General features: G+C 41.8%; 1 protein-coding gene across 2 annotated transcripts in view; it reads left to right on the top strand.

The window, feature by feature from the left end:
* Positions 1-18391, top strand: part of ipo8 (importin 8) — a 36619-nt gene that overhangs the window by 7060 nt on the left and 11168 nt on the right. The window contains exons 9-20 of one of the 2 annotated variants that reach the window (XM_038738766.1): positions 438-572; positions 1550-1649; positions 2342-2418; positions 4809-4925; positions 5051-5140; positions 6679-6844; positions 7080-7240; positions 7450-7575; positions 7667-7742; positions 14715-14840; positions 15071-15168; positions 15292-15387. In XM_038738766.1, the coding sequence (XP_038594694.1) occupies positions 438-572; positions 1550-1649; positions 2342-2418; positions 4809-4925; positions 5051-5140; positions 6679-6844; positions 7080-7240; positions 7450-7575; positions 7667-7742; positions 14715-14840; positions 15071-15168; positions 15292-15387 (1368 nt within the window). The remainder of the gene's footprint in view (positions 1-437; positions 573-1549; positions 1650-2341; positions 2419-4808; positions 4926-5050; positions 5141-6678; positions 6845-7079; positions 7241-7449; positions 7576-7666; positions 7743-14714; positions 14841-15070; positions 15169-15291; positions 15388-18391) is intronic. The other variant, XM_038738767.1, reaches the window with a different exon arrangement.

The raw sequence follows: 18391 nt of genomic DNA, 5'->3' as shown, positions 1-18391 counted from the left end.
ATACGTTTAGCTCTGAAAGGACTGTTGACAGCTGTCAACAGTTGTGAGATGTGAGACGTCATTGATGTCCACACTTCGTCCACAGCTACATAACACATCCATGCATTTGTTAGTGCAGCAGTTTGCTGGACGTGTATAACCCAGCATGCATTTTCAAGCAAATTCTACATATCGTCATAGCAACATTAACACATCAAGCTGGTTAAATCTGTTTTATTAATAAACTAATTTATTTAACTTAATTCACATTATTACAAAGTACTGACAAGTGTCAGTGTTGTAGTATAGTAAATGTTTTCTCGTGTGCCACTGAAAATGGATTTGCGTGCCCATGCTGGTACTTGTGTCACAGGTTGCCGACCCTGGTCTTGACTTTCTTGGTTACTGTTGCTGTTTTGGTTTCACTGCTGTCCCTCTGTGGGCTGTTTTCTGTCCAGGTCCTGCTGAAGGTGGTGGACCAGCACCGACAGAAGCAGTACATTACTCCTCGCGTCCTGCAGCAGTGCCTCAACTACCTCAACCAGGGCCTGTCTCACTCACTGACCTGGAAACAGATGAAGCCACACATGCAGGTAGGACAGGTTCGAATTCCTTCTGGTTCAGGTTGTGTCAGTTCCCTCTCATCAGGTGAGGGTTTATCCACTGTTGGCGTGTTTCCACTGCAAGAACTTTCCCACGGGACCAAGAACTTAACCTGCATTTTCACTGAAAGAACCACAGTCACAGAGTCACGCCACACTAAATAGTTTCAAGCTGGTTTACTGTCCTTCATCCACATACCAAGTATAAAAATGAACAAAATGCCATCTCTCACAGTCCGAGGTGCTGAAAACAAAGTCACATTAATTCCACTTACATGACAAGACACCATACAACACCGTAAATGACGCTAGACGAGACAGAGCTGATCTCTTTCTGTAAGGTGGAGTGAGCATGGTGTGACTGGAGCATTATAAAGAGAGTAGTGCAACTGTCTCAAGTGTATCTCAACTATCATAGTTTACAACATCAGAAGTACTCAACAGTAGGAGTATTAACAGTATGTGAACAGTTTGGAAGAGCTGTAACATCAACATTTATATTGAATTGAAAAAACAGAAAAAGGTTTATGCTGTTATGGCACTTCACACTGTTTACATACTTCGGCTACTGTTAAGTTCTAAGAAGAGCATCGGCCTGTGTGTGTGAGAATTGTCATTAATTAATCTGTTAGTGGTCTAATTTGACTAATCTTCTCAGTTCTTCTTATGTGGTGGAAACGCAAACAGGATTGTGCAAAGGGGACTTTTAGTTCCTTGTTTAGCAAAAATATATGAGTTCATATTACATGGTTAAAATGTGGGTTTTGATGATGTTTGGGCTTATTAACAGTGCCCTGTTGAGTTTGCTTTCAGTGAGATCAGGACAGAGAGGACACTGCCTTTACTAAGAAAACAAAATCCATCAGCTGTTCTATTGTTGTGTGTTACACTGCTCTCCTTGTATTAATTGTTATTTTAAGCCACTGTCATATCCCTCCTGAGCTTTTGAGCACCTTCATCTCCTACAGGTCATATGCCAGGAGGTCATCTTCCCTCTCATGTGTTACAAAGAAGAGGATGAGAAGCTCTGGCAGGAAGACCCCTATGAGTACATACGCATGAAGTTCAGTGAGTACTCAAACTTTGGCAGAGGTGGCCCAAAGTTTAGAGAAGCGAGCTTGTGACCGGGATGCCGCCGGTTCAATCCCTGGACCGGCAGGTTAAAATCTGGTTGTGGAAAGTAAACCAAGCAGTGCTTGCCCTCCCTCATTTACAACCATTGAGGTGCCCTTGAGCAAGGCCCATAACCTGAGCTGCTTAGTGGTCAGCAGACTAGGCTGTGGTTGTACTGGGCAGCTTCCAGGTGTGAATGTGTAAGAGTGTGAATGAGATCAGGGCCTTCCTGGAAAAAGAGAGGCTTCCTCTCAGTGAAGCTCTCCTGAATAGATAAAGGTTAAAAAAAACAAAAAAAAAAAACACTCCAGTGTGATATTATACTTGATTACTCAAACTTCACATTTGACACTGGAAATCACTCAGCAAGCTGACAGCCAGATCTGGCGTACTACTTTTGATGATGACTGTCTGATTCATCTGGCATTTGGTAGCAGATATGTTCTGTTATGTGCAATAAAGGATTAGAGTACAGGAAAACTCACAGAAAGTGAATGGGCTTTTGTTGACGTAAACCTTGTAGTGACCTTTCAGCTGCACAATTGCCGTTGTATTGGCTGGTGGATGAAGGATGTCCGCCATGTTTCTGAACATGTTGTTTGATTCCATTTTTGTATAAGTCAGTGTGGGTTTTGTCTCTATTGCAGACCTCTATGATGACCACGCCCTACCAGCCACCGCTGCCCAGAGCCTCCTGTGTAAAGCTGCCCGCAAGAGGAAAGAGGTGAGCCGGAACATTTTAGAAATGATGCAGAGGAGCTGAGTACATTTATTCAACTACAGCACCTTATATGGGCTTTATAATTTTACTCCACCACATTGGTCTGATGACTGAGGTTACTGGTGGGTTTTTTGGCTTTTGACGCCAATCTTCTTCACTTTCCATGCTTATTCCTCTATATTTTAAATTCAAGCTGCACTAATCAGTATTTTTTATATTAACAATGGATCAAATGACTCTGTATAATGTGAAAGGTGAAATTTCGCACACCTCAGCTCCATACAGTTTTTCTTTTGGCTTCTCTGTCTGCAAACGACACTCAAAATCAGAATCAGCTTTATTTGCCAGGTATTTGTGCACATATGAGGAATTTGACTCTGTATTGTACATTGTTCACGATGTGCTTACTCATACAATAATACAATAATAAAGTCGGACACCGACTACAGTCGAGAGAACACAGAGACAGAGACAGAGTTACTGGGTTATTGCACAAGAATTGTTCCTGACACTGTGAGTCAGAGTCAGCTGTTGATGCTGGGATGATGGTGTTGAACGCTGATCTGAAGTCCACGAACAGGATCCTTGCATATGTCCCTGGAGAGTCGAGGTGTTGCAGGATGTGACGCAGACCCAGGTTGACAGCATCATCCACTGACCTGCTGGGGTCCAGCAGGGGGCCTGTAATGTCCTTCAGGTGGGCCAACACCAGTCTTTCAAAGGACTTCATGACTACAGATGTCAGGGCAACAGGCCTGTAGTCATTTAATCCAGAGATGGAGGTTTTTTTTGGGACCGGGATGATTGTGGAGCGTTTGAAGCAGGAGGGAACTTCAGACAGCTCCAGTGATCTGTTGAAGATCTGAGTGAAGATGGGGGCCAGCTGGTCTGAACAGATTTTCAGGCAGGATGGAGACACACCTTCTGGGCCAGGAGCCTTCCTGATCTTCTGCCTCTGGAAGAGCTGGCTCACATCTGTTTCCAGCAGTAGTGTGCAGCTGTACCATAAAAGCTCTAATAAGTGTGCACTCCAAATTTAGCTTCTAGCATGATCTCGTTCTAACAAATGAAAGACAGTGGAAACACGCTGTTAAAATACTTAGTTAATGTTACCGTAATTACCTCAAATGAAAAGTTGTTCTCGAGTCGGATGTCAAAGTATGTGAGCGTGCGAGTTTACCGCAGCGGGGAGCAGCGGTGCCACACACAACATTCTAAGTCTTTAATGTTAACATATTTTCGGTTCATTTTGAAACTATGGCGGAACAAAACAGACTGTGGTGGGCCACCATAGCCTTGTTAATTAATGGGAAACACTGAACCCACTGAATGCTCTCTGCCAAGCTTATCACAGGAGGCTAACAGCAGGTGGTGAGGATCCTTCATGATGCTATAGGCTCTGGTTCTGCACCTAGTGATGTGTCCTGCAGGAACTGGAGCTGTTACCAAACCAGGCAGTGGTGTTTTCTGTCAGGATGCTCTGTACAGCTCCAGAGTAGATGGACTGAAGGATCCTCAAAGAGACATTCATGAGCAGGTGTGACCGGTCAGCCTCTTCCTCCAAGTAGGCCTTCTCATCACTGTCGGAGATCTGGCCCACCTCCACTGTGTCAGCCACACAGTCATGTGTACAGGGAGTACAGCAGGGGACTGGGGAGTCCCCCTGACGGGGGGGAGCCAGTGCTCAGGGTGAGGGAGTTTGAGGTATGGCTACCCACCTTGACCACATTGGGCCTGGCAGTCTGGAAGTCCAAGATCCGGCACAAGGGGGTGTTCAGTACCAGTTCAATCAGTTTTAAAAGCTGAACTGTAATCGACGAACAGCAGTCTCACATGCCCCCCCCTTCTGGCTGTGAAGATGAGAGAGAGTGGTGTGCAGAACCTGGGAGGCAACATCATCTGTGGATCTGTTTGGCCGGCATGCAAACTGCAGCGGGTCCATGGTACGAAGGAGGAAGGAGCAGATATACTCCTTGACCGAGCATATCATGATCACTGAGGTGAGGTCAGTAGTGCAGAGACAATAGCACGGACATGGCCAGGGAGAGGTTGAATATTGTGGTGAACACTGGAGCTAGCTGATTAGCACGGGACCGTATTCGCCCAGATACCATCTGGGCCTGCAGCGTTCCTGGTGAAGCCCTACTCATGTTGTACTCTGTCACAGAGAGGGCGCTCCCCCCCCAGCATCTGGACTCCAGCCACAAGTAACGGAGCTGCGTTTTATAATGTGGGACTCCATTGCGGCAATGAAACTTTATGTTTCTGAGTGCTTTTGCTGTCCCTGCAGTTCAGGTCTTTATCTTTTGAAGGCATTCAGCCAAACAGTACAACAGCTTTAATTTCTGCATAAACCTTTTCTACACATAAACTCTGTGCTGTCCTCTTGGCAGGTTCTTCCGCAGATGATGGAGTTCTGCCACCAGATACTGATGGACCCCTCTGCTGACCCCCGCAGGAAGGACGGAGCACTACATTGCATCGGAGCTCTGGCTGAACTCTTACTGAAGGTACATCCACAGGGACTTTTCTTTTCCTGTAAAACACATCGGAAAGAGCCTTTAAAGTGTAATGCTGCTCTGGTGTTTTAATTCTCTCTGGGCTGTGCTGTGTGTATGCATGTATCATCTTACAGAAGCGGATGTACAGGGAGCAGATGGAGCTGATGTTGCAAAACTATGTCTTCCCTCTGCTCAACTCCCCTATGGGTTACCTGCGAGCCAGGGTGAGTGACTCTTCGCAGTTTCACTACTGTGCAGTGGGTATAAATACTTAACATCACTTTAATTTTACAGAACCACAGTTAAAAGTCTGACCTCTGAATTGTTAGTAAAATTGACAAAATGGACATTAATTTAAAAATTCCCCATTTACACCTGCAGTTAAAACCTGATCTGTATCTGGAAAGTCATCCAGATAATGAACAATCTGATCTTGCCTTTGTGTTTACACCTGGTATTTTTGATGCATTCTTGTTCTCCTCATTGAGATCGGATCTCTGTCCTCCAGAGCAAAATGTCCGCGTGAGTTATTTGAGGTGGCAACAAATCTGCCCCAGACTCCCTTTAAAAAAATCACATTGTCTTGTGAGTAATTGAGTTAGGGGAAATGTTATAAACTGGAAACGCTGTCTACGGCAATTTCTTAATTATTTGTCCCCTCTTGTAAATTTGGTGAATGTAACACATGAAGTTATTCCTTTCCTTGTATAAAAATATGGTGTGAGTTTGTCCCGGTGTGTTGTAGGAAACCGTCTGTCACTAGTTAAATGATATGCCTTGTTAACAGCAGATCAGCTGCACAGATGAGCGCAACGCACATGTCGCACACACTTCTTGCAGTATCATTTTTCAAGCAGTTCTGTTGAATAACGCATCTTTCGGTGCTGTCATGGCACAGAATAAACTCATTATCAGTCATTAGAGGTGTGCTCTTTCAGCCCTCTGTCTTGCTGGATTTTATGTTAGCTAAAACCATCTGTAGGCTATAATGTTATGCTGTGTGTGGATGCCAGCATGTTGTAGGCTGTGGATTGTGTTTACAGCTACCTTAGATCCGAACACAATGCGTGCCAGACTACTTCTAGATGTGCTCAGGTAGATTTTATCACATTCCGACGCATTTACAGCTTTTTTCCCGATCAGAGAAGGGGGTTCAGAGGGCCGAGGTTTAATAGTTACTGTTAAACGTAATCGTTGGAAAAGGTCAGCCTTTGCTTTTTACTTTCTCCAATAGTAGCTACCTATTTGGTTATTTATGGTGGAGGGAGGGTCATAGAAATCCCATTCTAATTGCCACAGACCTACAACCAACAGACACATGGTCCTAATATCCGCCTCCGCATCAGAGTGGCTCATTTCGTTGAGCTCCAGTGAGGGTGCTCTTGAGCACCACCATGAGCCCTTGGTGCACCACTTGGTTAACCTGCATCTACTGTGCGTGAAAAAATTGTCAACATGGAGCATTTTGTTTAATTTGCATGTGTCGTTTTGTTGCTTTGTCTGTTATTTCTTTAATTATTTCTTTTTTATTTCTTTTTTTTCCTCTGGCTCTCCTCCCTATATTCCTGTTGGTTGGTTGGTCCATTCAGTCTGAACTACAAAACAACTGTAATCCACACTGACACCTGGTGGGGTGTCACTGACAGCAGCAGGGGACACTTGCTATAGTGGTTTCAGGGGTGTAAAAAACACTGTGGAGGCACTTAGATGAAAAATGTCTTGGTTTTGCATTAATTTGTGCTTCTCTGCTGTGTTTTGGCAGTCGTGCTGGGTGCTCCACTGCTTCAGCCCACTGCGTTTCCACGATGAGCTGGTGCTGAGGAACGCTGTCGAGTTGGTCAAACAGGATCTGATCGAAGACAAAGAGATGCCTGTCAAGGTGGAAGCTGCGATCGCTCTGCAGACGCTGGTCAGCAACCAGGAACAAGGTTTGTGGAGGAATGTGGATGTTAACAATGATTTGAAGTTGCTGTACGATTCTGAGTAGAAAACTGGTTAAATGATTCCAAAAGAGTATATGAGACATAAAAAGAATATGAGGGCTAATGCTAATGAAAAACCTTCAAAATATGAACATGAAATACTGTGAAAAGACAGAGGATTTTACACACACATGCTCTGTGTATAAAAAAAAAAATAATAAAAAAAAAAAAATATGTGTAGCCAAGCTGTACATCAGGCCGTACATCCGGCCGGTCATGCAGGAGCTGCTGCATGTGGTGAAAGAGACCGAGAACGATGACCTGACCAACGTCATTCAGAAAATGATCTGCGAGTACAACCAGGAGGTGGCCACCATTGCTGTGGACATGACGCAGAACCTGGTAGGAACGCAACATGCACATTTCTTGTATTCTAAAAATAAATATTGTCATGTATGACAAAGCCCTAAATAGTCTTCATTTGCAGGAGCTCTGTGATATTCTACCTCAGTGTCTTGATGTCTCAGTCAGAAGATATAATGTACTGTTATCCTGTGTGTGTGTGTGTGTGTGTGTGTGTGTGTGTGTGTGTGTTGTCGGGGGTGTGGCAGGCGGAGATCTTCACCAGGGTCCTGCAGAGTGAGGAGTATGAGGAGAATGAGGACAAGACTGTCATGGCCCTGGGCATCCTCAGTACCATCGACACCATCCTCACGGTCATGGAGGACCACAAAGAGGTCACACACACACACACACACACATATATACATGCTGTCACAGTATTGTAATGTGATATTTGATACTATATATTTTCATTCTATCTCTCAGATCACTCAGCAGCTGGAGGGAATCTGTTTGCAAGTGATCGGCCTGGTCTTGCAGAAGCCCATCATAGGTATGGCAGGTGTGTGTGCGCGGGCAGGCCAGGGTTTTTTTTTTTTAATGTGAACTAACACACACAGACATGCAGTACAGCCATCATTGTAGAAACATGCTAGCAAATGTGCTTGCTAGCACTAATATTGTCTGTCAACCTTGTGACACATGTCTCGAAGGCCATCACAGTCCCTTAAGTCCCTTTTCACATTAGTGAGCTATCTTGCTAGCATGTTTTTAGTTCTCTTTTAGAGGATATCTCTACTTGATTTGACTGACTTCAGCTGAACATTAGAAAGGAGATGTGCACAGAACTAGGACAGTAGATGTCATGAGATCAGTTACATTGAAATTTTAACTTTTAATGGTATAGGAATGGAGGAGGAATGATTACAACAACAAAAACCCAGCACAGTGTCCAAATGGACTCCTGAATATTATTTAGGACAGACTAATGTCTGCTTGTTCACTTGCAAATTGCAGCCTCCCTTGTTGGCTCTTTCCTCTTTGAGGTGTGTGTGTGTGTGTTAATGCATAGATTAGCTGATAACCTCCTGCTGGCAAAGGGAAAGCTATATTCAGGCAGAGGCAGATAACACAGCAGGTGATGGTCATAATGACCAAAATGAAGAAGTCAAGCTCATTTTTCTTTAGGAAATTTATACTACACACACATTCCAGCACAGATGTGCTCTTTACCACTTACTTTATCGCATGAATCCCCAAGGAAGGGTAGGAGGAGCTGAACACATCAGTGCAATCCTCATAATCACTGCTTCTTTATAACTGCTGCCAGTGTGTATCTACTGTTGTGTCAGCACAGGGGATGCAAGCGGCTCAATGTAATGTGGAGACACATCTGTCAGTGAAACTCCAAATTAGGGCTGCACGATTATTCTATAATAATTGTCACAATTGCAATCGCGATGTCATCGATATGATAAGCCACAAAAAGGGTGCGATTTAATTAGACAAAAAAAGTGTGCTGTGTGTGACACTCTCTTCTCTGTGTGCACTGCAGTCTGCTCATTATCCAACCCACACCAGGCTCTCGCATATGCCCCTAAAAACAGATCTGTGCAAACCACAAAAATGATTTATGAGCAGGGTGTGCCTAACGGTAAAGACACAACCTGCCGTAAGCCCCCCTCCCTGCCACCACCAATCTTTCAAAACAGTCGGACGAGCACGAGAGAAAAGCCTGTGGGTCGGTGTTCTGTGACAGAGGCAGAGATAAAACAGGAAGAAGATAAGAAAGGTTTAGGTTTGGCTCGCTGGCCATTTAACGTTGCTGTTTGAGTGTCTTTTGTTCATCATGTTCAACTTTTCTTAAAGCCTGTGTGCGGGACGTTAAAAAAAAAAGTGTGACGTCCTACAGCAAGCTGAACAATGTCAATATGATTATTGACAAGTTAGATTAGACGATACAAATTAGAGAACAATGTAGAGCATTTTTCTTGCACAAGGATTTAATGAATAAAAACAACCCGAAATGAAACTGCTGTAACTGGATTTAATGTTCAACTAGTGGTAAAATATTAAACGATTATACAAAATTATAATGAATATAGTAATTAATATTTACACTTACATCTTTATCTGACACTTTTTCCCAAAGCGATTTACAATTGCTAATTATGTCAGAGGTCGCACGCCTCTGGAGCAACTAGAGGTTAAGTGTCTTGCTCAGGGACACATTGGTGGATGGGTCACAGTGGGGAATTGAACCCGGGTCTCTCACACCAAAGGCATGTGTCTTATCCATTGCCACATTGTATTATTGTTATTCTAACAATATACTATTAACTGAACATAATGTTATAATATCATACTAATACACTCATTTATACTAGTTCCTCCTCCAGGTTGTAGACAGATGTAGATTTAACCAGAGTCATGATAATAATTAAAATAATCTTTATTTGTAGAGAACTTTTCAAAAACAAGTTACAAAGTGTAAAGACAATAATACCCAAACGACAATAATACAAAAACAATACATGATAAAAGCAAGAAAACATTGAAAAAACTAAAATACATGTTTAAGATAAATTAGTAAAATACAATCAAATCAAATAAAGTCAAATAAGATCGGGAAAAGCTCTCCTATAAAAGTATGTTTTAAGAAGGGACTTAAAAGAGTTCACTGACTCAGCCGACCTGATTTCCTCGGGTAGGCTGTTCCAGAGCCTCGGGGCCCTGACAGCAAACGCTCTGTCCCCTTTAGTTTTCAGTCGAGACTCTGGAACAGACAACAGACCTCTGCCCGAGGATCTCAAGGTACGTGCTGGTGCGTATGGGACTAAAAGGTCAGAAATATAACAAGGCGAGTGGCCATTAAAAGTGATCAATAGAATTTTAAAGTCAATTCTAAAACATACTGGGAGCCAGTGTAATGAAGCTAAAATAGGAGTAATGTGGTCATATTTCTTTGTTCTGGTTAAAAGCCTGGCAGCTGAGTTCTGGACAGTCTGGAGTCGATCAATAGATTTTTGGGTTAAACAGGTGAAAAGGCTGTTGCAATAATCCAGGCGTGATGAGATGAAGGCGTGTAAAATGGTCTCGGTGTCCTTAAAAGTTAACATAGATCGAATTTTAGCTATATTTCTAAGTTGATAAAAACATGATTGAACAAGCTTTGTGGTGTGCTGCTCAGTGCCAGTGTGCCAATATGTGCTCCTTCTAATAAATATTGTTCAGTAATCCTTTTCACATAAAGTGTGTTGTGGGTTGTGTTGGTTCTGTTGGTCTTTCCCTGGTTCAAAAACTTCCAAGCTGCAATTCACCAGTCCACCAATATTAACAAGAAAGAATTAGTGCAATTCAAAGTTGTGAGTTGTTGGTTCAGGTGTTGTGGTGGGGGACACGAGATACAGTAACTTTGGGGGTCCCAGGCCTTGTTGAGGAGGCCCGCTGCAGATGGAAAGAAAGTGTGCTTGTGGCGCGAGGTTTTGGTCCTGATGGACAGCAGCCTTCTGCCAGAGGGGAGTCTTTGTCCGGGTTGGGAGGGGTCACCCCTAATCTTTCCTACTCTCCTCAGAACCCTGGAGGAGTACAGGTCCTGAAGAGAAGGAAGATTGCAGCCAATCACCTTCTCTGCAGAGCGAATGATTCACTGCAGTCTGCCCTTGTCCCTGGCAGTGGCAGCAGCATATCAGATGGTGATGGAGGAGGTGAGGATGGACTCAATGATGGCGGTGTAGAAGTGGACCATCATTGTCTTTGGCAGATTGAATTTTTTCAGCTGCCGCAAAGAGTACATCCTCTGCTGGGCCTTCTTGGTGAGGGAGGTGATGTTTGGCTCCCACTTGAGGTCCTGGGAGATGGTGGTGCCCAGGACGTGGAAGCACAAGGTGATGGGGTTTAGTGGGGCTGGGCTCTTTCTAAAATCCACGACCATCTCCACTGTCCTCAGAGCATTGAGCTCTAGGTAGTTCTGACTGCACCAGGGTGAGAAGGTGGCTGAAAAAGGAGATCAACCATCTGGTGGGTCAATCTCTCACCTGTAGGCGGACTCATCCCCAGCAGGGATGAGGGGAGTTTTAAACTCTTACATTTATTCATTTTTTTCCCCAAAGCGACTTAAAGTTGCTAGGGGTTAAGTGTCTTGCTCAGGGACACTTTAGTGGATAGGTTACAGTGGGGAGTTGAACCTGGGTATCTCACACCAAAGGCATGTGTCTTATCCATTGCGCCATCACTACCCCTCCGGCAGAAGGCTGCGGTGCATCAGGATGCTGCCCCCAGCAGAGATGAGCCTAATTAGAGTGGAGTGTATAGGTAGCAGGTCTATTTTTGACAGAAGCAGCACAGAGCAGATCGAACCAGGCAGGAAGTCAGACACAGAACACCAGAGAGAACCTGGTCAGTTTTCAAAATAAAACTCCCTGCGGAGACTCCCCATCGTAAAACAATAATAAACATGGTTAAAACCGACACAAAAAAAGAAATCATTTAACTATGTAGCCTACTTAATCATAGTAGAAGCACAAAAGACAAACACTGGTCACCAAATCAACAAAATCTAAACATGTCAGCAAAATCAGGCAGGCAAAATGCTTTGATTCTGAAATGCTCCTTGTGGGATATGCAGCCTGAAGTTGACAGAACAAAACGGGGTCACAGAGAGCTGTGAAGAAGGTAGTCGAAGCACAAAAAGGAGAAATTAATAATAAGTAAATAATGTGGTGCAGGCTGCACGCTCTGTTGCTGAAACACTTCTGAGACGCTTCCAGTGGACGCTGGGATATGGTCTCATCATCACCTCATATGCAATAGGCCTCGGTTGTCTACTTAGAGACACATTGTCCCACAGAAAGCTTAAAGCTGGAGAGGGGGCTTTAACTACTTTCCCCATTTTTGATGTAGTCATTCAGTCTTGCAAAACGTTTAAATTACCTTTTTTCACGCTGCCACTCATTGCTGTACTGTATTTATTAAGATTTGCCAGCAGTTATTATAGCTCCTATAAAGCTGCAGTCAGCAACAATTGAACATACAATACATATTCTTCCACATCTCTGCTTCCAATATCTCTCTGCTAAGCTAGGGCTCACTCTCCAGGGCGAGAGTCTCTCCAAGACCCCAGTTCCTCTCGCTCTGACACCTTTTCTGAAAGACACTTCACAGCCTGGGGTAGGGTGGACCAGACATCAACAGAGGCAGGTGTGACTACATCTAACAGCAGGAGGAGTGTACACCACTACACGCCCCCTCCCCCTGTATTTTAAGCAAAAATTAAGCATTTTTGGCTTAAAAAATGGCTGGTAGAATTGTCTTCAAATAGACTTGCTAAACACTTTATTTCAGTGAAGGAAGCCGTCTGACTGTGTGAGGAGCAAGCTTGTTGTTGTGTGCAGGTAGAGTAGGCCTCTGCTGTCTGACTGGTCCACCAGTAGGGGAGAAGTTGAAGGACAACAGAAATAAATACCATTGGGGAAGTAAATAGGGTAGAAAAGCAAAGCAAGAATAAAACACACACACAAATAAATGCATTTCAGATTATAACGGACAATAAATAAAGGTAGTGAATAAATAAGATATATATATAGATAGATAGATAGAGAGATATATATATATATATATATATATATATATATATATATATATATATATATATATATATATATATATATATATATATATATATATAGATATATATATATATAGATATAGATAGATAGATAGAGATATATATATATATATATATATATATATATATATATATATATATATATATATATAGATATATAGATATATATATATATATAGATATAGATATAGATAGATAGATAGATAGATAGATAGATAGATAGATAGAGATATAGAGATAGATAGAGATATAGAGATAGATAGAGATAGAGATATATAGAGATAGATAGAGATATATATATATATTTCATATTCTCATTGTATAATTTAACTACTGCCTACATTTATTTACTTTATTTTTTGTGCATTTAGTCTGATGCTTATTTATTTATTGAGCATTTATTTATTTCTGTATTTATTTCTTAATCTGTCAGGATCAGTCCTCCATTATGTAATGTTTCTTTTTAATGAAAGGGGTGAAATCCTTTACTGTGTGGAACTTCACGCTAGCTCTGCTAACTACATTATCGTACACACAATGCTAATCTCCTCCAACATTCTATATGAAGATCATAGGAAATTCCCTTTCCTAGACAGGCTAGTACAGTGGTTCTTAACCTCGTGGTCGTGACACAAAAATAGAAAAAAAATAAAAACAACTAAGACGGACTACAGTTGTGAATGGAATCACTTTGGGTGGACACTGTAAATATTTAATCCAGTAGGTATACCGCTATAAAACGACAAAGAATAATCAGGCCCTGATCACACAGAAAGCGCTTTGCAGGCTCGAAAACGATTTGTAGTTAAAAACTCTGCTTTAAAAAAATATTTTCAACTTTAAAAAGGGGTCGGACTGCCAGAAAGGTTAAGAACCCCTGGGCTAGTATAACATACTGCAACTCTAATAACTAGAACTCTTAGAAAACTTCTGCTTTTCAAGTGTAAATGTCCTTGCCTGACATATGTGTGATGACAGAATATGCTGCTGTGCTACCTCTACGTAATCTGTTACCAAAAGATAGTTCCATTCCGATGGAATTCAATGCCCGCCATTTGCTGTGGTTCATTTAGTTGGTCTTTGATCAGCATTGGCTCCTTTCAGAAAATGTGACACACATCTCAGACACCACTATAAAGCAATAAACTAACTACTACTTTTCTGGCTCTCCTGGCTGCATTTTTCAATGCCAGGATATCCATGCATGGACATGAAGTATGTTTGTTATATCAGCCCTCTGGTGCTTTCCAGTCCCTCTATGATGGATCGGCCTGTGGAGGACATCACCCGTGCTCTTTCAAAACAGAAGGAATTTTTTTTTTTTACAATGTCACATCACACTGTGTGCTTTATTTATCCATTGTTATGTTTTCACGGTTTTTCTGATAGATCCACTTAACTAGTTCCTCAGCCTCTGTCTCCTAGCTGCTGACAGCGATGAGCTTCAGAGTAGTAGTAGTAGTAACAGACTGGAGTCGTCCTGTCGCGCCTCACACTGCCCTCTGTTTCTGTCACCCTTCTCTGCTTCCATCACAGTTAGTTTGGTGGTTTGTGGTCATTTTAAGACTCTGTAAAGTTTATAGCCAGCCATGCTGTTGTTCCTGCTTTGCGCTGTGTACAATGACACAGCTAGAAAAAAAAATTGCATTTATTTGACTGATAAAATGTGAGTCAACCCAGGGTGTTTCCAACTGATAACACCAGGGGACAGCTCTATGAATGCAACCCACCAAAGTTGCTTGTAAGTGTGACCGTATTACACACCATGGGCGAAGTTAACCTGCATTTGGGGGATGGGCTGTTGCTGATGTCAAGCCCTGATTAAATTTGTCCTATTCTAGGCAATGTAATGCAGAATATTTTGCGCATGTGTGAGATTCATTAAAAGTCCTTTCCTGTCCTCTGCAGAGTTCTACGAGGAGATCCTGTCACTGGCGTTTGGCCTGACTTGTCAGACCATCTCCCCCCAGATGTGGCAGCTTCTGGGCGTCCTGTATGAGGTCTTCCAGCACGACTGCTTCGACTACTTCACAGGTATGTCCCCCATGGATGTGCACACACTTATTAACACTTTCAGTATTCCAGGAGAAAAACTCTGTTGGTTTCTGGAAAGCTAAGTTATGAAGAGTACTGTACATTAAGTCCGCTGCAGTGTCATAAACAGTCGGCTGCTGCCAAATACTGAATGTACCTAAAATGAAATATATGTTGTTGTATGCATGTTGACGAGACAATGTTAATGATGGTCTGTGTTCGTGTTACAGATATGATGCCTCTTTTGCACAACTATGTTACCGTGGATACAGACATGCTTCTGTCCAACCCTAAGCACTTAGAAGTCATCTACAGCATGTGCAAAAAGGTCAGGCTATAAATGCCTTCAGCTGCAGCTCAAGGTTACAGAAAATGTGAACAAGGATCCAGTTTTGTCAGCGTTAATGAGAGTGTTGACTGGTCTACTCTTTTGACCTTTGACCTGCTGTAGGTGCTGACCATAGACGCAGGTGAGGATGCAGAGTGTCACGCTGCCAAACTGTTGGAGGTCATCATCCTGCAGTGCAGAGGCAGAGGCATTGATCAGGTATATAGTCAGTCACCAAAGTGACTGACGTTCCTTTTTTAAAGCATCTGTCATCACAGTGACACAGTGGTTCCTAACCTTTTCTGTCTGACTTACACCCACTACCCTGTCCCATGAACTCAGACAGCCCTTCATTGACACCAGCAGTCATGTTCCAAGTTCATTTTAAACTTGATGCTTTTAACACTATTGATTATATAATAGTGGATATTGTCAAAATATTTTTTTACATTGAGAATGCTTGCCCACACTCTCTCTCCTGCCCACCTATATTTATCAACATGAATCCCAATTATTGTATGTATGTAAATAATATATTACATTTACTGTAGAGGTTATCCAGCTTGATCATTGCCTTTATTAAGGCAAGGGTGTCAGCATCTGTGACTGAAGTAAAATGAATTAATGATATTGCTGAAGGCTGGCAATACATTAGCCAATAATAACTCATGCAAACTGAGCATTTAACATGAGCCTACACACTGCAACATTATGCTCACTTTGATCATTTTACAAGACTAGTAAATGGCTCGCTTATGGGTTTCAGTTATTTTTGACAGTTCAAGACATATGCATATTAGCAAGTTATGGCATAAGAGAGAAAATACTTAATAGCCAGTGGTAACTTACATGGTCAAAGGGATAGAGTTGCAGAAGGAAGACTGAATTTTGGATTGAAGAGATAGTGTTTAGTTGCTAATAAGAAGGCAGAGAAAGAGGATAGATTTACAGGTGAGGAGGTCCTCAGACTGCTAGTATTCCCAAACTTTTTCGGTTAGTGGTTCTGTCAGCTCAGAGTCAGAGAACCACAGAGCTGGAGGGGTTGGCCAGGCCCGCAGAAAGACGAGAGGACAGAGAGAGTCCAGAGAAGAGGATAAAGTAGAGAGGAGAGTGTCTGTGCCTGGGTCCAATAGAAGGATGTCTGATTCCTCCAGGAATTCCTTGAGAGGACCTGGTGGGCGGTAGAGCACAACAATTTTTAAATTCGCTGGATAATAACAGAGACAGCATGAAATTTGAAAGGAGTTTGAAAGTGCCTTTTTAAAACTACATTATGCATTACGTTTTGAATACATTGTACAACATTTTTCTGTAAAAAATCGTTATATGAACTAATACTTAGTAGTGTTGTCATGATACCAAAATTATGACTTTGATACAATACCTCCCTAGATATCTCTATACCGATACTGAAATGATACCACAGCAAAATCTAAAAAAATCTGGAAAATTAATGGAATAATAAAAGACAGAACATGGAACTTTGAAGTTCAGTTTTTATATTAAATAAAAAAACTGAAAATATCCTATGTACTGTAGATTGCAATCACCTTTACAACAGAGCCTGTTCTCATTAAGTGTCATTTAATTTGACTAAATAGAAAACTAGGAAATGCTCTCAGTAGAGCCCAGATCTCCGCACAAGGTGTATTGAGTCACGTGTGTTCTGTCTACTTTGCTGTGCTACTGTAGTGAGCGGGCTAATAAATTATTAGGTGATGAAGCTCAAAACACAGGATTATTAGTATTAATCGTGGGTTTATTATTACTAATAATCCTGGGTTCATCACCAGGGCCACCAAGTGCCAGATTTAAAGTTATTGTCATTTTCATGCTAAATAAAGTTGTAGTGCTGATGAAGTGTTTCCATGTTTGTCTATCATACAGGTAGGTGTGATTTGAAAATGAATTAGCACACTAGTAATTGGATTACTGTAAATATGTAGATCAATGTCTTTAAAGCTTTTACATGGTATGCAGGAATCTGATGTCCCCTATACTTGATTACAGCTCATGACTCAGTACACCTCCGTCGCGGAGGTCTGCGCTCTATTGAGCACATCTACTAATAGAAAAAATTGGCAAGAATGTACATGCCATGGTCAGCATTACCAATACTGATTTGAGTATAAATGTTTAACTTATAGTTGGTGTTGTCTGCGTAGGCCTGCTTGTGAACGCCTGATTTGTAGCTTGAAAGTTGTGGTTTAAAAGTTACCAGTTGTGTTTGCATACAGAGATGTTTGCCACATTGGTATGTTAGCTAAAAGGCTAAAAACAATTTAAACCGTTAAACACTGCCCTTAATATGCTCGACAAACTCCGATGCTAAAAAAGTTTACTGTCACACTTTAAATCCACTCGTTTGATTTATATTGAGGGCATGTAATTGTGTTATCACATTCGCTCTCTGAGTTCTTTGAACCAGTCGGCATGTCGGTAACATGCTTTGCAAATTTGGACGTGTTGTCTGTGTGGTTTAGAAACAGACACACACATACTACTCTGCTCGCAGCGGCTCTTATTAAAACATTGTCAACAAGTATTGATACCAATAAAAGGCAGTATTGGATCATTTTTTAACGTATTGCGATATTTTTCTGGTATCTGTATTCCGTGCAACACTAATACTTAGTTATGTGATATAAGTAAATGGACACAAGCTGCAACGATGAGTTGGTGAAACGTCATCTTGGGCTTTTGGAAACAATCATGTACATTTAAACCATTTCTGAGATTTTATAGAACAAATAACTAATCAACAGATTATACGATACTGAAAATAATCGTTAATCATAATGTTTACATATCGCATAGCCAGCAGTTCACTTTGCTTAGAAAGCCTAACCTAGTAAAATGACATGGGCCAAACTCTTCATTGGTGCTCATAATTTAGTATTCAAAATCTTATTTAGGGGTTGTACCAGAACATGTTTACATGGTTTCATTTTCAAAAAACACCATATTTTTGTCATACTGCAAATTGCTTCCTCTTTTCACCCTGTGTTGAAGGTTTCGTTTTAGCTATGATGTGAAATATCTTACCTCTTCATGATCTTTGTTGGGAGTTGCACATGCACAGTTCCTAATTAAGGACTACTAGCCAATCAGAAGAAGAGAAGGGCGGGTCGTTAACACGGCTTCAGTTCAGCTGTACATCCCCTTACCCATTTAGCAACATGGACTGGAGCAAGGTTTTCAGAGTGGTGATTTATTAATCTGT

The sequence above is a fragment of the Micropterus salmoides genome, unplaced genomic scaffold, assembly GCF_014851395.1.
Source record: "Micropterus salmoides isolate LMB-PRFRI ecotype aquatic unplaced genomic scaffold, ASM1485139v1 Ms_hic_scaffold_23, whole genome shotgun sequence".
NCBI classification, from domain to species: Eukaryota; Metazoa; Chordata; class Actinopteri; order Centrarchiformes; family Centrarchidae; genus Micropterus; species Micropterus salmoides.
Note: the sequence above shows the minus strand (reverse complement) of the source record. Positions and strands in the feature narration are given on the sequence as shown.